Source organism: Hemicordylus capensis, chromosome 6 (assembly GCF_027244095.1).
Source record: "Hemicordylus capensis ecotype Gifberg chromosome 6, rHemCap1.1.pri, whole genome shotgun sequence".
NCBI classification, from domain to species: Eukaryota; Metazoa; Chordata; class Lepidosauria; order Squamata; family Cordylidae; genus Hemicordylus; species Hemicordylus capensis.
Window position 1 is genome coordinate 95,975,403 of NC_069662.1, and position 13,476 is coordinate 95,988,878.

The window sequence follows — 13,476 nt, forward strand, 5'->3', positions numbered from 1 at the left end:
CAGCTCCCCTCTCCTTGTCCTTTAATGCCTCCTCACCAAATAACTTGGAGCCAACACAGACCACAAAAGCTCGGTTGGCACAAGACGAGGCATAAACATGCAAGTGTTTCAGCTACAGGCTGCGCCTAGCCACAACAATAGAGGCAGTGGACCTGGCTGCAAAGCACATTGTATCCACATTGGCTGTGAAGGCCTGGGCCTTTTGGATCTTTAGGAGTGCTTGACTTAGGCATATGGGATCTTCAGGTGGTTTCTCAAGAAGGTCATTCACCCATAGCAGAGATGCTCTTCAGGCTGCTGTAAAGGAACAAATGGTGAGAGAATGAGCCTTATCGGCCCTCAAGAAAAGCCTCCATATTTTTATCAAATGGATCCTTGAGAGAGCTGTCTCCACCCTTAGGCAACACAGCATCATCGAGGATGGGGGGTGGGGGAGGATTGTAAAGTGTATTAGGCACCGTACAGGGTTTCTCTTAAAGAACTCTGGGAAGGGAAAATAATTTTCTTTGACCTTATTTGTGGGGAAAATAAGACTCCCTTTGATATTGGCTTGTTCCTCATGGGGAGGTACCAGCTGCAATGCAAGAGATTGAATTGCCTTATTTAACGGGGGGGGGGGGCAAAGTCATCTGGAAACAAACAAACAAACAAACAAACAATTGAATGAACAATCTCTGATGTAGAGAAAGAGACCATGAGTTGGCCATCTGACCATTTTCACTTTTCCCTAGGCTCCCAGTCAGGATACTGTTCGCCCTGGTCCCCTGGAATCACCAGGTTCCCTGATGGGGAGGCAGGTTCACCAAGATCTGGGTAGAGACCCATGTGGATTGTTGTCATTCCCAGATAACTCAGAGGAGTGTGGCAGAGTTTTCCCATTCTTGGGCCTTTTTCTGTCTGTCTCTGACTTTTTAGGAGGTGGACTATCTGGAGGAGGAGGAGGAGGAAAATCTCTCTTTTCCACTTTCCCCCTGTTGATCCACTGCTGTGTTGGAGAGATTTTGCCAATAACTCTGAAAACCCTGACTGCAAGGCAGGAGGTATGGCACTATGGGAGTTTCCTTTGTTAAATTAATAGTTTTAGGGGGAGCATTTGGCCCTGGTCTCACCAGATCTGCTGGAGATTAGTGGTCTGACATTTCTGAGTCCTCCAATCCTTGGGGCCCTGCCTCCATGCCCTGCTGCATGGTAGGTGCTGTTTGGCATGCTTTTTTCATTTGGCTGTTGAGGCCTTCCTCCCCCCCCCCCCCCATCCTCGGAAGCACTCTGCCTGCTCTGCTTTTGCTACTCTGCCAGTGCCCTAGTCAGCTGAACTAGGTCTTCTGCACAGGCCTCACGGCAATCGTGGGTGGGTATGGAATTAGCCAGGCCTGTGGAGGGCAGAAGTGCTGGCCACTGTAGCACACACGCTGGGGTGAGCTGGCAAGGCCAGGTCATGGCTGGATGCAGCGGCACTGCTTGTGAGGTGTGAGCCAGCCTGTCAGGGCCCGCGAGGGCTAGATTACAGTAGTAGTTCTGACCGTGGATGGCTACCCCCTTCCAGGTCACCCCCAGAAGTTGAAGTCAGGGTTGCTGGAGCCCCAGGGCAAGGAAGAGAAAAATCATCCCTACTGTATTGTTTGTCCATGTGACGTTCATGGGCTCACAACCAGGTGGTAGGAGGCCCAACTTCCATTTCCTGCAAGTTTGGAATTTCTATATCCAGTGTAAGTGACAGCAGTGACCTAAAGGTGCTTGGTGCACTGCTTGGGGGTCTTGGTAAAAGTTAAGTTAGAATTCTGTCATCTTCCATTAGGAACAAGGATGTTCCTAAAGTGAGGTCCTCTCTGCATAGCCAACTGCTAAGTCCAGGAATAGAAGGAAAGGAGGAACAGATTGTTGAGGAGAGGCAATTTTATTTTTAAAAGATAAAGAGAGAGAAAGCTTTTTTAGGGATAAAAGGGTGCTGGATCTGGACCAGATGCCGGACTAGAAGAACTGGGCGAGCTATCCTCCCAAGAGTACTTAGACTTCTAACTGATTTGCATAGTCTTGCCCTAGATATGGTCCTGGAGCAGTGTAAGGGATGATAACCCATGAGATGTCCTCACCGAGCAGCAAGAAATGTGAATGTTGTGCATTCAAATTTAAAGAATGTGGCATGATGATGATATGAAATATGACATTTGAGTGTGGTTAGTGTTAACCTAACCAACACTACTGGTTAGTGTTGGACTAGAACCAGGGAGATTAAAATTCAGATCCCCACAGAGCCATGAAGCTCAGTGGGTAACCCTGGGTTAAACACCTAACAGGCTGATGCAAGGATAAGGATAGAGAGAAACTGTATGTATGTGGTACAGAAAATGATGTATCTTGATCCTGAGCTCCTTGGAGGAAGACAATTAGAATTAATAATGAATTAAAATGTTTATAAAGGAAACTGGACTCAATTTATTAATGTTCATAATATTCAGTGTATTTTGATATACAAAATATTCATTATCACTACTATGATGACAAATATTTATATACCACTCAACAAAATTATCAACGCGGTTTACATAGAAAAATACTCAAATAAGATGTCCCCTATCCGTAAAGGGCTCACGATCTAAAAAGAAACTTAAGGTAGACACCAGTAACAGCCACTAGAGGGATGCTGTGCTGGGATTGGATATGGCCAGTTGCTTTCCCCCTGCTAATTAAGAGAATCACCACTTTAAAAGATGTCTCTTTGCTCAGTTAGTAGGGGTTATTATGAACACTTAGTAATTATTTTCACTTAAATCAAATAAAATGTGTTCTATAAGTGAAGTTATTTTCATGAAAATTCCCTGTATACAGGAAAGTGAGGAGACAATTCCATGTATTCAATCAATTAGTCAATATAAACAAAAAAAATTTCTCAGAGAGAGAGAGAGATTTATTTTAAAAAATAATTCATTTTGGAACATAAAACATTTAGGGATCCTTCAGATAACACTTGATTTTCTATAGACTAGAAAACCAATCAGATTTTCTTTTCACATTAGTCACTTACCAAGTTTGACAGATCCTCCAAATAGTGATCCTTTGTCAAAAGCATCTTTCCAAGTAAAAGTTACACAGACCTGACAGTAAGAGATGAGTAAGTTAATTTCTAGTATTAAGACAGATGTAGCTGTTTAAAAGAGGACCTTCTAACTTGAATCAACATCTCAAATGCAGTTAACAATATAAGAAATTTTGTAAGGAGAAAAACTCAGTTTGAGAAGCAAGAGAATGCTATGAACATTATTAGGAGTCCCCTTTACATGAAAGTGCTCTACCAGCCCAAACACATTTCGGACTGCAGCCTTTTTTTCAGACTAAAAGTTACAGATATGATCCAGCTGAAACAAAGCACAACTGAAGCACAGCACTCTCTCCAACAGCTATAAAATGATTATTAATCTTCAGGACACAAGACGTCACAGATTTGTACACATAGAGATTTCTATATTAGGCAGTATATAAATGAAATGAAATAAATGATAATATGACTTGTACTGGTACTCACTCAGACACAGCATTATCCTATTTGTGGACTGCCCTCTTCTAGCCACGTTATTATAACAAAACAAAATTTAAGAAGTTTTCATGCATTACCTGATTTTCAGAAAATGGAAACTTTGGTTCTATAGCACACAGCTGATCGTAATATCTGAAATTAAACAAGAACAGCACAAGTATGTGATATTTTATTTACAGATATAAAACAAAGGTCACAATACAGTCCTTGAGTAGAAGCCCATCACAATATTAGGAAGTATACAGCACATTGCAACACACAGTACTGAACACTAATGAAGAGTTAAAACAGCCTTATGGAGGCTTGCCTATAGATGGAACACTCTCACTACTCCTCATGTGAACTGGATATAAAGCTCTACAGCAGCATCCATAAACCCACACTGGATATCCTCCTCATCCCTGGAGGTTTTGTCTTTGCTATACAATAGTAATAGGAATGGCATAGTAGCATCTAATGCAATCTTTGAACTCCTGCATAAGGAGAGCCACAAATTCGAGTATCTAAGTGCTCATGACATCCTGAAAATTTCTTCATGGTTGACAAGCAAGACTAGAAAGAAAAAAAGAAGATCTAGGCCCCCATGCAATCAGAGATCTAAGAACTTATATATATCTCTCTCTCAGAGATCTAAGTTAGATGCTAGCACTTCAGAGATACTTATTTAGTCTGATGTAAACATTTACAAGTTTTAGCCGTTTCAAAGTATGTCAATACCTTGAGATTGCATGAATCAAAAGCCGTTTACTTTTGAAGTAAAAGCCTTATGAAAGCACAATGGTTCTTTCATCCAGTCAATAAATAACTACTTCACTGAATGAGTAGTAGGCTATGGAATAAGGTTTCATTACATCTCAGCACCAGTTTCAAAGCCAACAATTTAACAAAACTGTACTTGATTTTCAAAAATCCTTCCAACAAAACGGAATACTTTATTCCACTGCTGGTATAGAATACAACCCTTGATTTTCTTTTCATCTAGGAAAGTTTATGCCCACCTATTTATAATGCTGGAAAATCCTGTGTGGTTAAAAGTTATTTAAGTGAGTATGTGCACACAAGTTACACTTCAGCTCTTTTTTTTTTTTTTACACTTGTCTTTCATGGTCTCAGATTCACAGCCTCAACAGATCCTGGGTGTCTGCTCTCCATTGCCTACATTTGTCATCCTGGCACAGAGACCATCTGAACAAGGCGTGGGGGGGGGGGGGGCGCTGGGAGGCACTGAAGTCAAGAGATATATAACACCCCAGAGTGTCACTAAGAGCCTCCTCATCCATTTATTTCCCATGCACACTGCTGCCACTGCAAACAGCCAGCTTCTCCCATATCTCTTCTAGAAAGAGGAGACAACAACAGGGAAGCTGGCTGTTGCAGCAGCAGTAGTGTGTTATTTCAGTGGGGTGGGCGGGGGTGGGAGAGAAAGTGACACACATTGTCAGGGCTCAGACACTTTCTGCACCAAGTGACCATATGGGGCCCCATTTGGCATTAAAATGAGAGAGACCTTTTGTTTGGGTACACGGGGTGCACCCCACCCTACCCCAGAACCTCACAAAGCACCAAGTCCATGGCTGAACAGGCTTCAGCAATCTTCCAGCCCATACTTCTTTGCATAGTTGGGTCACTGGCAAAAAGCAAGTTTGGAAACACGCCTAAAGGTCAAAACACTGCCTGCCTGGGAAGGGTATTAAAAACAGCTTCAACATCTGAAGCTGCCAGCTGACAGACCTTAAAACCTATCGCCTGGGCAGAATAACTATTTTAGCAATAAGGACACTTGAGTGCTCCAATCAAGATGAGCAATCATGCAACTATTTCCCTCCTCGTTCCGTAAAGGGAGGGAGGTGGCCAGTTAAGGAGGGGAGCCCGATCTTAAAAAGGACTCTAGATATGCACTTGACACACTTGTTTTCAGTAAGACAATCAAACATGTAACCACTCATGCATAATCGAAGCCATCTATCTCTTTTCATCATTCTATGCTGCAACAGAATGTGCACCCATGCTGATTAGCCCAACCCAGTTATTGACACCATTATAATATCTCTATCTTCCTGTCCCTACTGTAGCCCAGGGGCAATGTCCCTACTGTAGCCTGGGGGAAGGTTTTGGGTAGATCTACCCCTTAACATGCTCAAGCGAGCTAGCTGCTGCTGCTGCGGCGGCGACACGCTTGCCTCCTCCAGCCGCCATCACTTGTTCCCTCTTTACACACACACACACACTCTCTCTCTCTCTCTCTCACTCTTCGCCTTGCCACACACCCCCTTCCTGGATCGCTGGTTTGAACTTCCTGCAACCAATGCACACAAAGAGGGATAGGTAACTCTCAGCTCTTTCTTCTAGCTCCCTTCCACCTTTTCTATCCAAACATTCACATCCCTTCCACTATCTTCTAGACCAGGCAGTAAGATTGCTAACCAAGCTTCCTCTTTCTCTCTGTAAACACAAATTCATTTTTAATAAACCCTTAAACTCACAATCGAGTCTCTCCTTCTTTGGGTCTTTCCAGTATACCACACTTGTTTAATTTGATGCTGTTTTTAGGGCTGTACCTCAATATGAGTTAATTTCCCCACTTAGCCCAAAAATGTACCCAGGGTATCAATATCGCTACTGTCCAGTCTTGGTAACACTTTGTAAAGTGCGAAGCAGGTTGTTCTTTGGGGCTCAATAGTTCAAGTTGTTTGGGCAGCACTTCTTCATGCCTCCAATGGGAGGCAGGTAAAATAATGTTCAAGGGGAGTTTGCAAGTCCTCAAATCATTGCCTTTGTTGATCCAGGCATGGCCAAAGCCCAGTGTGAATGAACCAAGAAGGAAGCAACCCACCCAACTTGGACCTCCCCCACATCCAGCTCTGGAAAGCAATGATCATGATCCACTTTGTTCCCGCAAGCTCCCTGTCCTACTCACTGAAGTAAGTAGCAGTTGAAGATCAGCCTTGGACATGTCTGATAAGGGGGGCGGGGAGGTTTAAAAAGAAAGTTTAAGTGATCAGATTGTTTTTTTAGAAACAGGCTGGGTGGGGGCAGGGGCTGAGGCAACTTCCTTCTGGCTCCAAGTGACCACTTTCCTTCCAGGATGCAATACAGTGGCTCTAAGGTTGACCAACACAGCTGAGTCTTTTTGGCCACTTCCCCATTATCAAGCCATTAACATATCCAGGACTGAAAAGCAATCTTTTCTGTAGATTCCAGGAAAATATCGGGAGGGTTGGCAATGTACTGCTAGTAAATCTCCTGATCCTGGGCAAGCGGTCATTGAGCTATGCTTTTCAATGCTCAGATTAAGGGAGGGGCCTCTGCTGTTCTGCTGTCGTCCCCAGGTACTGTAAAGGTTATGTAGAGGCAGAATCTGGCTGAAGATCCATTTTGTAGTGGCATTCCACTGCCACTTTAACCTTTCTGCATTCATTCAGTTCAAAATCTGGTTTTGCTTTATCCTTTAGCTTTGTATTGCTATTGTTTCTTATTTCTTAACAATAGCAATACATAGCTAAAGGACAAAGCAGAGGGTTGGCATCCACCATTGCAAGTATTGAACCATCAACATTAAGAACATGCTTCATAGCCCAGAAAAAGTGGCTAATAACTATTTCATGTTCAAGCATGTTTAGTGAGATTTCATTTAATCTGATCTCAGACCAAACAATCTGGTTCTTCTTTTTAACTCTGCCAAGTGTTCAAACTGAGTGAAACCCAGAAAAACTTCATTTGAGCAGACTTCCTAGATTTGTTAATCAGTGAAAAACAGTTCACAGCACCTGACACAGGTAGCTCAGATCACTTATTTTATTTATTTATAGATAGATTGATTGATTGATTGTTAAATTTATACCCCACCTTTCATTAAGAAAACCCCAAGGTGGCTCACAATAAAATTTAAAAACAAGGTTATAAAAAAGACATTAAAATATTGAGCTAAAAATATAAAGACAAATCTGATTTTTAAAAAAACTAAAACACAAGCATAAAAACAGTACAAAATACAAGCAGCAGCAGTGGAGAAGATAATAAAGAAGCCTGGGTAAAAAGCCACGATTTGACATGCTTTCTAAAAACTGTGATGGAGACTGAGGAGCGGATACCCACCGGGAGAGCATTCCAGAGTCTGGGGGCAGCAACAGAGAAGGCCCTGTCCTAAGTGCACAACAACCTAGCCTCCCTCAATGTTGGCACCCGGAGCAGAGCCCCCTCAGATGAGTATCCTGGGCCTAAACCGTTAAGGGCTTTAAAAGTCAAAACCAGCACCTTGAATTGGACCTGGAAACGAACTGGCAGCCAGTGCAACTCTTTCAGAATGGGTGTGATGTGCTCCCACCGGGCAGCTCCAGATAAAACCCTATCTGCCACGTTTTGCACTAGCTGTAGTTTCCGGATATTCTTCAAGGGCAGCCCCACGTAGAGCGCATTACAGTAATCCAGCCATGATGTGACTAAGGCATGGGTAACCGTGGCCAGATCTGCCTTCATGAGAAAGGGACGCAGCTGGTGCACTAGCCGAAGCTGTGCAAAAGCACCCCTGGCCACCGCCTCCGCCTGAGCTTCCAAAAGCAGAGCCGGGTCCAGTAGTACCTCCAAGCTGCCTACTTGCTCCTTCAAGGAGAGTGCAGCCCCATCCAGAACCAGTAAAATCTCCTCATCCCAATTGGCTCTCCTACTGACCAAGAGTACCTCCATCTTGTCGGGATTCAATTTCAGTTTATTAGCCCACATCCAACCCATCATGGCCTCCAGACCCCAATTCAGGACATCAACCACCTCCCTAGGATCAGGTGACAAGGAGAGATAGAGCTGAGTGTCATCTGCATATTGCTGACAATTCAGTCCAAGTCCCCGGATGACCTCTCCCAGCAGTTTCATGTAGATGTTAAACAGCATGCAAGACAAGACCGAACCCTGCGGGACCCCACAGGCCAATGGCCACGGAGCCGAGCAGTAGTCCCGCAGCACCACCTTCTCGATCCTCCCTCCAAGAAAGGACTGGAACCACTGCAACACAGTACCTCTGATTCCCATACTCGAGAGGCGCCCTAGAAGGATACCATACTCAATGGTATTGAATGCCACTGAGAGGTCCAGCAGAACCAACAGGGATGCACTCCCCCTGTCTAGTTCCCGGCATAGGTCTTCCACTAGAGAGAACAAGGCAGTCTCAGTCCCATATCCGAGGTGGAAGCCAGATTGAAAAGGGTCCAGATAATCCGTATCATCCAAGACCTTCCGCAGCTGAGACGCCACCACACGCTCTATCACCTTGCCCAAAAAGGGCCAGTCAGAGACTGGTCTATAGTAGTCTGGGTTGGAGGAATCAAGGGAGGGCTTTTTTTTTTAATAATTGTCTTACCACCGCCTCCTTGAGGCACAACGGCATCCTGCCCTCCCTTAATGAGGCATTAATAATCACCTCCAACCACTTAACCTTTCAGATAGAAGTATCTCAAGAAGTGTGCACTTAACAGCCATAACTATCACTTGAAGATCTGTGGAAATGTGATGACTGCAATTTCTGCACCTACCTCATGAGAAGTTATGAAATTTCCGAAGCCACTTTGACTTTGTATGCATTAGGATTCTCAAACAGGAGGATGTAATGCATTTCAGCACCATGATTTTCACAGTTCTTTAGACAAGATTTGATTTGAGTGCACTCATGTTTGAAGAGTAACACAAGAAATGGCTGTAGGCTGCTTAAATTTGGTCTCTTTTTTTTAAAAAGCGCTATTTTCAGCAATGCTCATTTTAAAATAAAAACCAGCATTGCAAATATTTATATTGGATTTGAAACTGATTCCATATAATGGGCAGGTAATGCTTACCTGTATTAATTACAAGGATGTCTTAACTTAGTTTTATAACCCATAAAAATGTTATTCTTCCCAAACCATGTGCATTACTCTGAAGTCTGTGTATTGTTCAAATATACCCATTAGCAGTGTTTTTTTCTTAATACTCCAGGAGCTGGCACAGCCATGCCCCCTTGCATGGAGGCATGGCTGTAACGGGGGCCATGCAAAGGGAGGGGCAGTGCTCAGAAAACTCACTCCCTGCTGGAGATCACAGCAGCAGGGAGGGGCTTTGCCTTCATGCCTGCAGGGAATTAAAAGCCCTCCCCACTGCTACGACCCCCAGCGGGCAGGGAGTTTGTGAGTGCCACACTGGGGGCTTTCAGAGCTTGATTACGCCACAAGTGCATGTGACACAAGGGGGTGTGGCCAAGCTCCAAAAGCACCCAGTGCAGCGCTTATAAACTCATACCCCACTGAGGATCACAGTGGCAGGGCTGGCTTTACCTTCGTTCCCTGCAGGAACAAAGGCAAAGCCCTCCTCACTGCTGCGATCCCCGGTGGGAGCAAGTTCTTGGGCACAGTCATGGGTGAGTTCAGAGCTTGTGGGTGGGGTAGGGTGACTAATCTGGTGGCTATAGGCCACCTCCAGCCTCAGAGGCAAGATGCCTCTGAATACCAGTTGCAGGGGAGCATCAGCATAAGAGAAGGCATGCCCTCACCTCTTGCTTGTGAGCTTCCCAGAGGCATCTGGTGGGCCTGGACTTAATAGGCCTTGGGCCTGATCCAGCAGGGCTGTTCTTATGACATATGCTGGCACCCAGTATGTCACAAAAAAAGACCTGCTCATTAGAGATCGGGGACTAACTGCTAACTAGGCAAAGAGGCAACTTTTACCGTGGTGATTCTCTTTATTTAGCAGGGGGAGAGTAACTGGCCCTATTCAACCCCAGCACAGTACTTCCAGTGACTGTTGCCGGTGTGTGTCTTATGTTTCTTTTTAGAATGTGAGCCCTTTGGGGACAGGGAGCCATCTTATTTGTTTGTTATTTCTCTTTGTAAACCGCCCTGAGCCATTTTTGGAAGGGCGGTATAGAAATTGAATTATTATTATTATTCAGGGTGGATTTGATTTAAATCACTAGCAGGGTGGATAAAAATCAAAAAAATCCAATTTAAATCAAAAAAATCCAATTTAAATAAAAAAAATCTGATTTTTTTAATTTAAATCAGATTTTTTTAATTTAAATCGGATTTTTTTTATTTTTATCCACCCTGCTAGTGATTTAAATCGTGATTTAAATCGTGATTTAAATCAGTTTGATTTAAATCAAATCCACCCTGTTATTATTATTATTATTAGTTGCAGTTCCTTGTCAAGTGCACATTATGTGACAAACCCAGGTTTGCCACAATGTAACATATGGAAATGCTGTCTATTTTAGTTAAAGGTCTAGCAAGCTATTTGCCTAGAAGGAACTGTTGCTTGTATAGGCAAATGACCAATTGTAAGAAGGCTACACTTTATTTTTTAGGAGGAAGGAAAAATAATTGAAACTGTTTTATTACAAAAACAATGCTTCACTTCCATGAAACCCTACAGTGTTACTTTTATGCTGGTAACTGAATGTGGTTGGAGGAGCTCATACATGTCAAGTTTTATATACATGACACACACAGTGGCCACATGTTTAACTTATCTACAGCAAAAATAATCAAGCTTAAGGAGAATACTGACGTAATTTCAAGAACTGTAGAAGTTAGGACAGGGAATATAGAAATACTTAAAAGCAGCAATATGGTTTTGTGGGAACTTTTGAACTGGAAATTTTTCAAGATCCTTTTATGCAAAAATCATCCAATATTCCAAATCCACTGGGATCCACTTGATATTAAAACAAAACTGGTATGGCCTGCTATTTTATATGCTGTATACATCAAGTTTCTTCACCATCCCAAAGTATTTCAACTGAAATATTTGATTAGGGGGGACATTTTATAAAGTGCTCAAAGCATAGTTAAATGTTGCAGTCAATTACAAACCTTTACCTTGGACATTATTTTATTGGAACTTTTAAAACTATTCTAGGGCATGAAACAACTCAGTAGCACACACTTCCTTACACAGCTTAAAAGTTTTCAAGAAAAATAACATTTCTTGTATATATGCACTATAATACTAGTTTTATTTTTTATTTATTTATTTATTTATTTTTACATTTATATCCCGCTCTTCCTCCAAGGAGCCCAGAGCAGTGTACTACATACTTAAGTTTCTTTCACAACAACCCTGGGAAGTAGGTTAGGCTGAGAGAGAAGTGACTGGCCCAGAGTCACCCAGCTAGTTTTATGGCTGAATGGGGATTTGAACTCACGTCTCCCCGGTCCTAGTCCAGCACTCTAACCACTACACCATGCTGGCTCTCTTTTATGAACCAATACATTTTTAGAAATTGAGTGTTCTACCCCCAACCACTACTTAAAAGATTTTAACATACAGTACCAGCAAGATACAGCTTTCTAAAGATAAGTGGTATTGATAAAATTGACTAGTTGGTCGATAAGCTTGGTCAACTGAGCAAGCTCTCACAATCACAATGTTCCTGCCTACCAAAATGCCGATTTAAAAGCGAACTGGGATAACTAGATTGACACTCTTCCCCATTCTCCTAAAAATCATCATGCAGAAAAACTGGTTCTCCTACTTATCAAAGCAAGCTACTGCAAAGTTTATTAGGAAATTATTACAGTAATACTCAGTTTGTAAATTAGAACAGAACAAGCTTGGAACAAGCTATGCTCAGTTCAAAAAACCTAAGAGAATCAGGATAGAGACCTGTAAAACATATCTATAGTCTTCTGGATGTTTTCAAGAGAGCAAGCCAATGAAAGAGCAGTCTGGGGTTTCATACCGCAGGGAGAGTTACTCTAGGTCAAAGAAGTTTGCACAGTAAAGCCACACCTACATCCATCTGGTGCATTATCCTTCCTGAAGAGTTTTTTCCTATAGCACAAGCGTTTATACAACCACCTTAACTCCTCATTTCCCATCTTCTTTCTTCGGGCCATTTCTTACCCAGGATTTAAACTAATTTTGCCATAATCCAACCCAATTCAAGAGACATTTTCACTGGATTTCGTGAGAAGGAATGCACGCTTAGTTCAAAGGACAGAAGGAGAACGGTAGCCTCTTTACAGCATCTGCCATCTACCAAAAGAACGCGTGATGTGGATGAACTACTCTTTCACACACTTTTGCTCCACCAGGGCAGAAACACCGTAGGGGTGGCTTGGGGTGTGTGTGTGTGTATTTGTTTGTTTTAAAGAACTACTCACAGGAGGCATGATCAGATGGTTACAAGAGTCAGGCCGTCAACAATTGGGCGTTACAGGCCAAATTAATGTCTACAAGGACACATTCGGACTGGTGGGAATCAATCAGGATTACTATGATTGTTTAATCGCGGAGGAAAGGAGCGAAGTGGAGGTGTGGGGGAGTCCCTTAGAGCACGGAAGGAAGAGGAGCATCCCCCCCCCGACACACACACACCCCAAGACTCTCGACCGCCGCCTCCCGCTCGCCGAGTCCTCCCAGGCGCCGCCAAGAGGCCACCCACAGGCGAGACTCCACGGCTGCTCGCTCCCTCCCTCGCTACCGGTCAGGGGCGCGGCGGCCTCTCCCCACCCTCCACCCCCTCCCGCTGCCGAGCGCACTCCTCCCTCCCCCCGCCCCTCCTCACCTCAGGAGGGTCTCGAGGGAGCTCTCGTGCTTGTCCAGCGAGCGCCCCAGCGCGCTCTTGCGCAGCTTGTTGAGCTCCTCGGCGGCGCGGCAGTGCTCGGCCTGCGACTCCCCGCCCGGGTAAGTCTGCTGGATGAACTTGCAGAGAGGCTTGGCCAAGTCGACCTCGGAGGCCTTCTTGAGCTGTACCGTCACGAACGACGCCATCTTCTCCGCTCCTACCTTGCCCCGGGTCGATCTCGCCCCTCTCACTCTCCCCCGCACTAGTTGGCTTGCTCGCCCACTCTCAGCAGACCTGGCGGCTCAATACAGCCGCACCAAACCAACTCACTTCCGGGATCTACGTAAAAGTTCTACTCCCCTCCTCCAATCTCTATGGTTTCCCAAGACTAGTCGCGTCATGGTCACGCGCCCTT

General features: G+C 44.0%; 1 protein-coding gene across 3 annotated transcripts in view; it reads right to left on the reverse strand.

Moving 5' to 3' along the window:
* PDCD6IP (programmed cell death 6 interacting protein) overlaps nucleotides 1-13,476 on the reverse strand; it is a 36,574-nt gene extending 23,098 nt beyond the window's left edge. The window contains exons 1-3 of one of the 3 annotated variants that reach the window (XM_053261894.1): nucleotides 13,062-13,476; nucleotides 3,610-3,664; nucleotides 3,023-3,092 (exon numbers count right to left, since the gene is read on the reverse strand). In XM_053261894.1, the coding sequence (XP_053117869.1) occupies nucleotides 3,023-3,092; nucleotides 3,610-3,664; nucleotides 13,062-13,267 (331 nt within the window). In that variant the 5' untranslated portion in view covers nucleotides 13,268-13,476. Of the gene's footprint in view, nucleotides 1-3,022; nucleotides 3,093-3,609; nucleotides 3,665-12,871; nucleotides 12,934-13,061 lie in introns of those variants that run through there. The other 2 variants (XM_053261895.1, XM_053261896.1) reach the window with 2 other exon arrangements.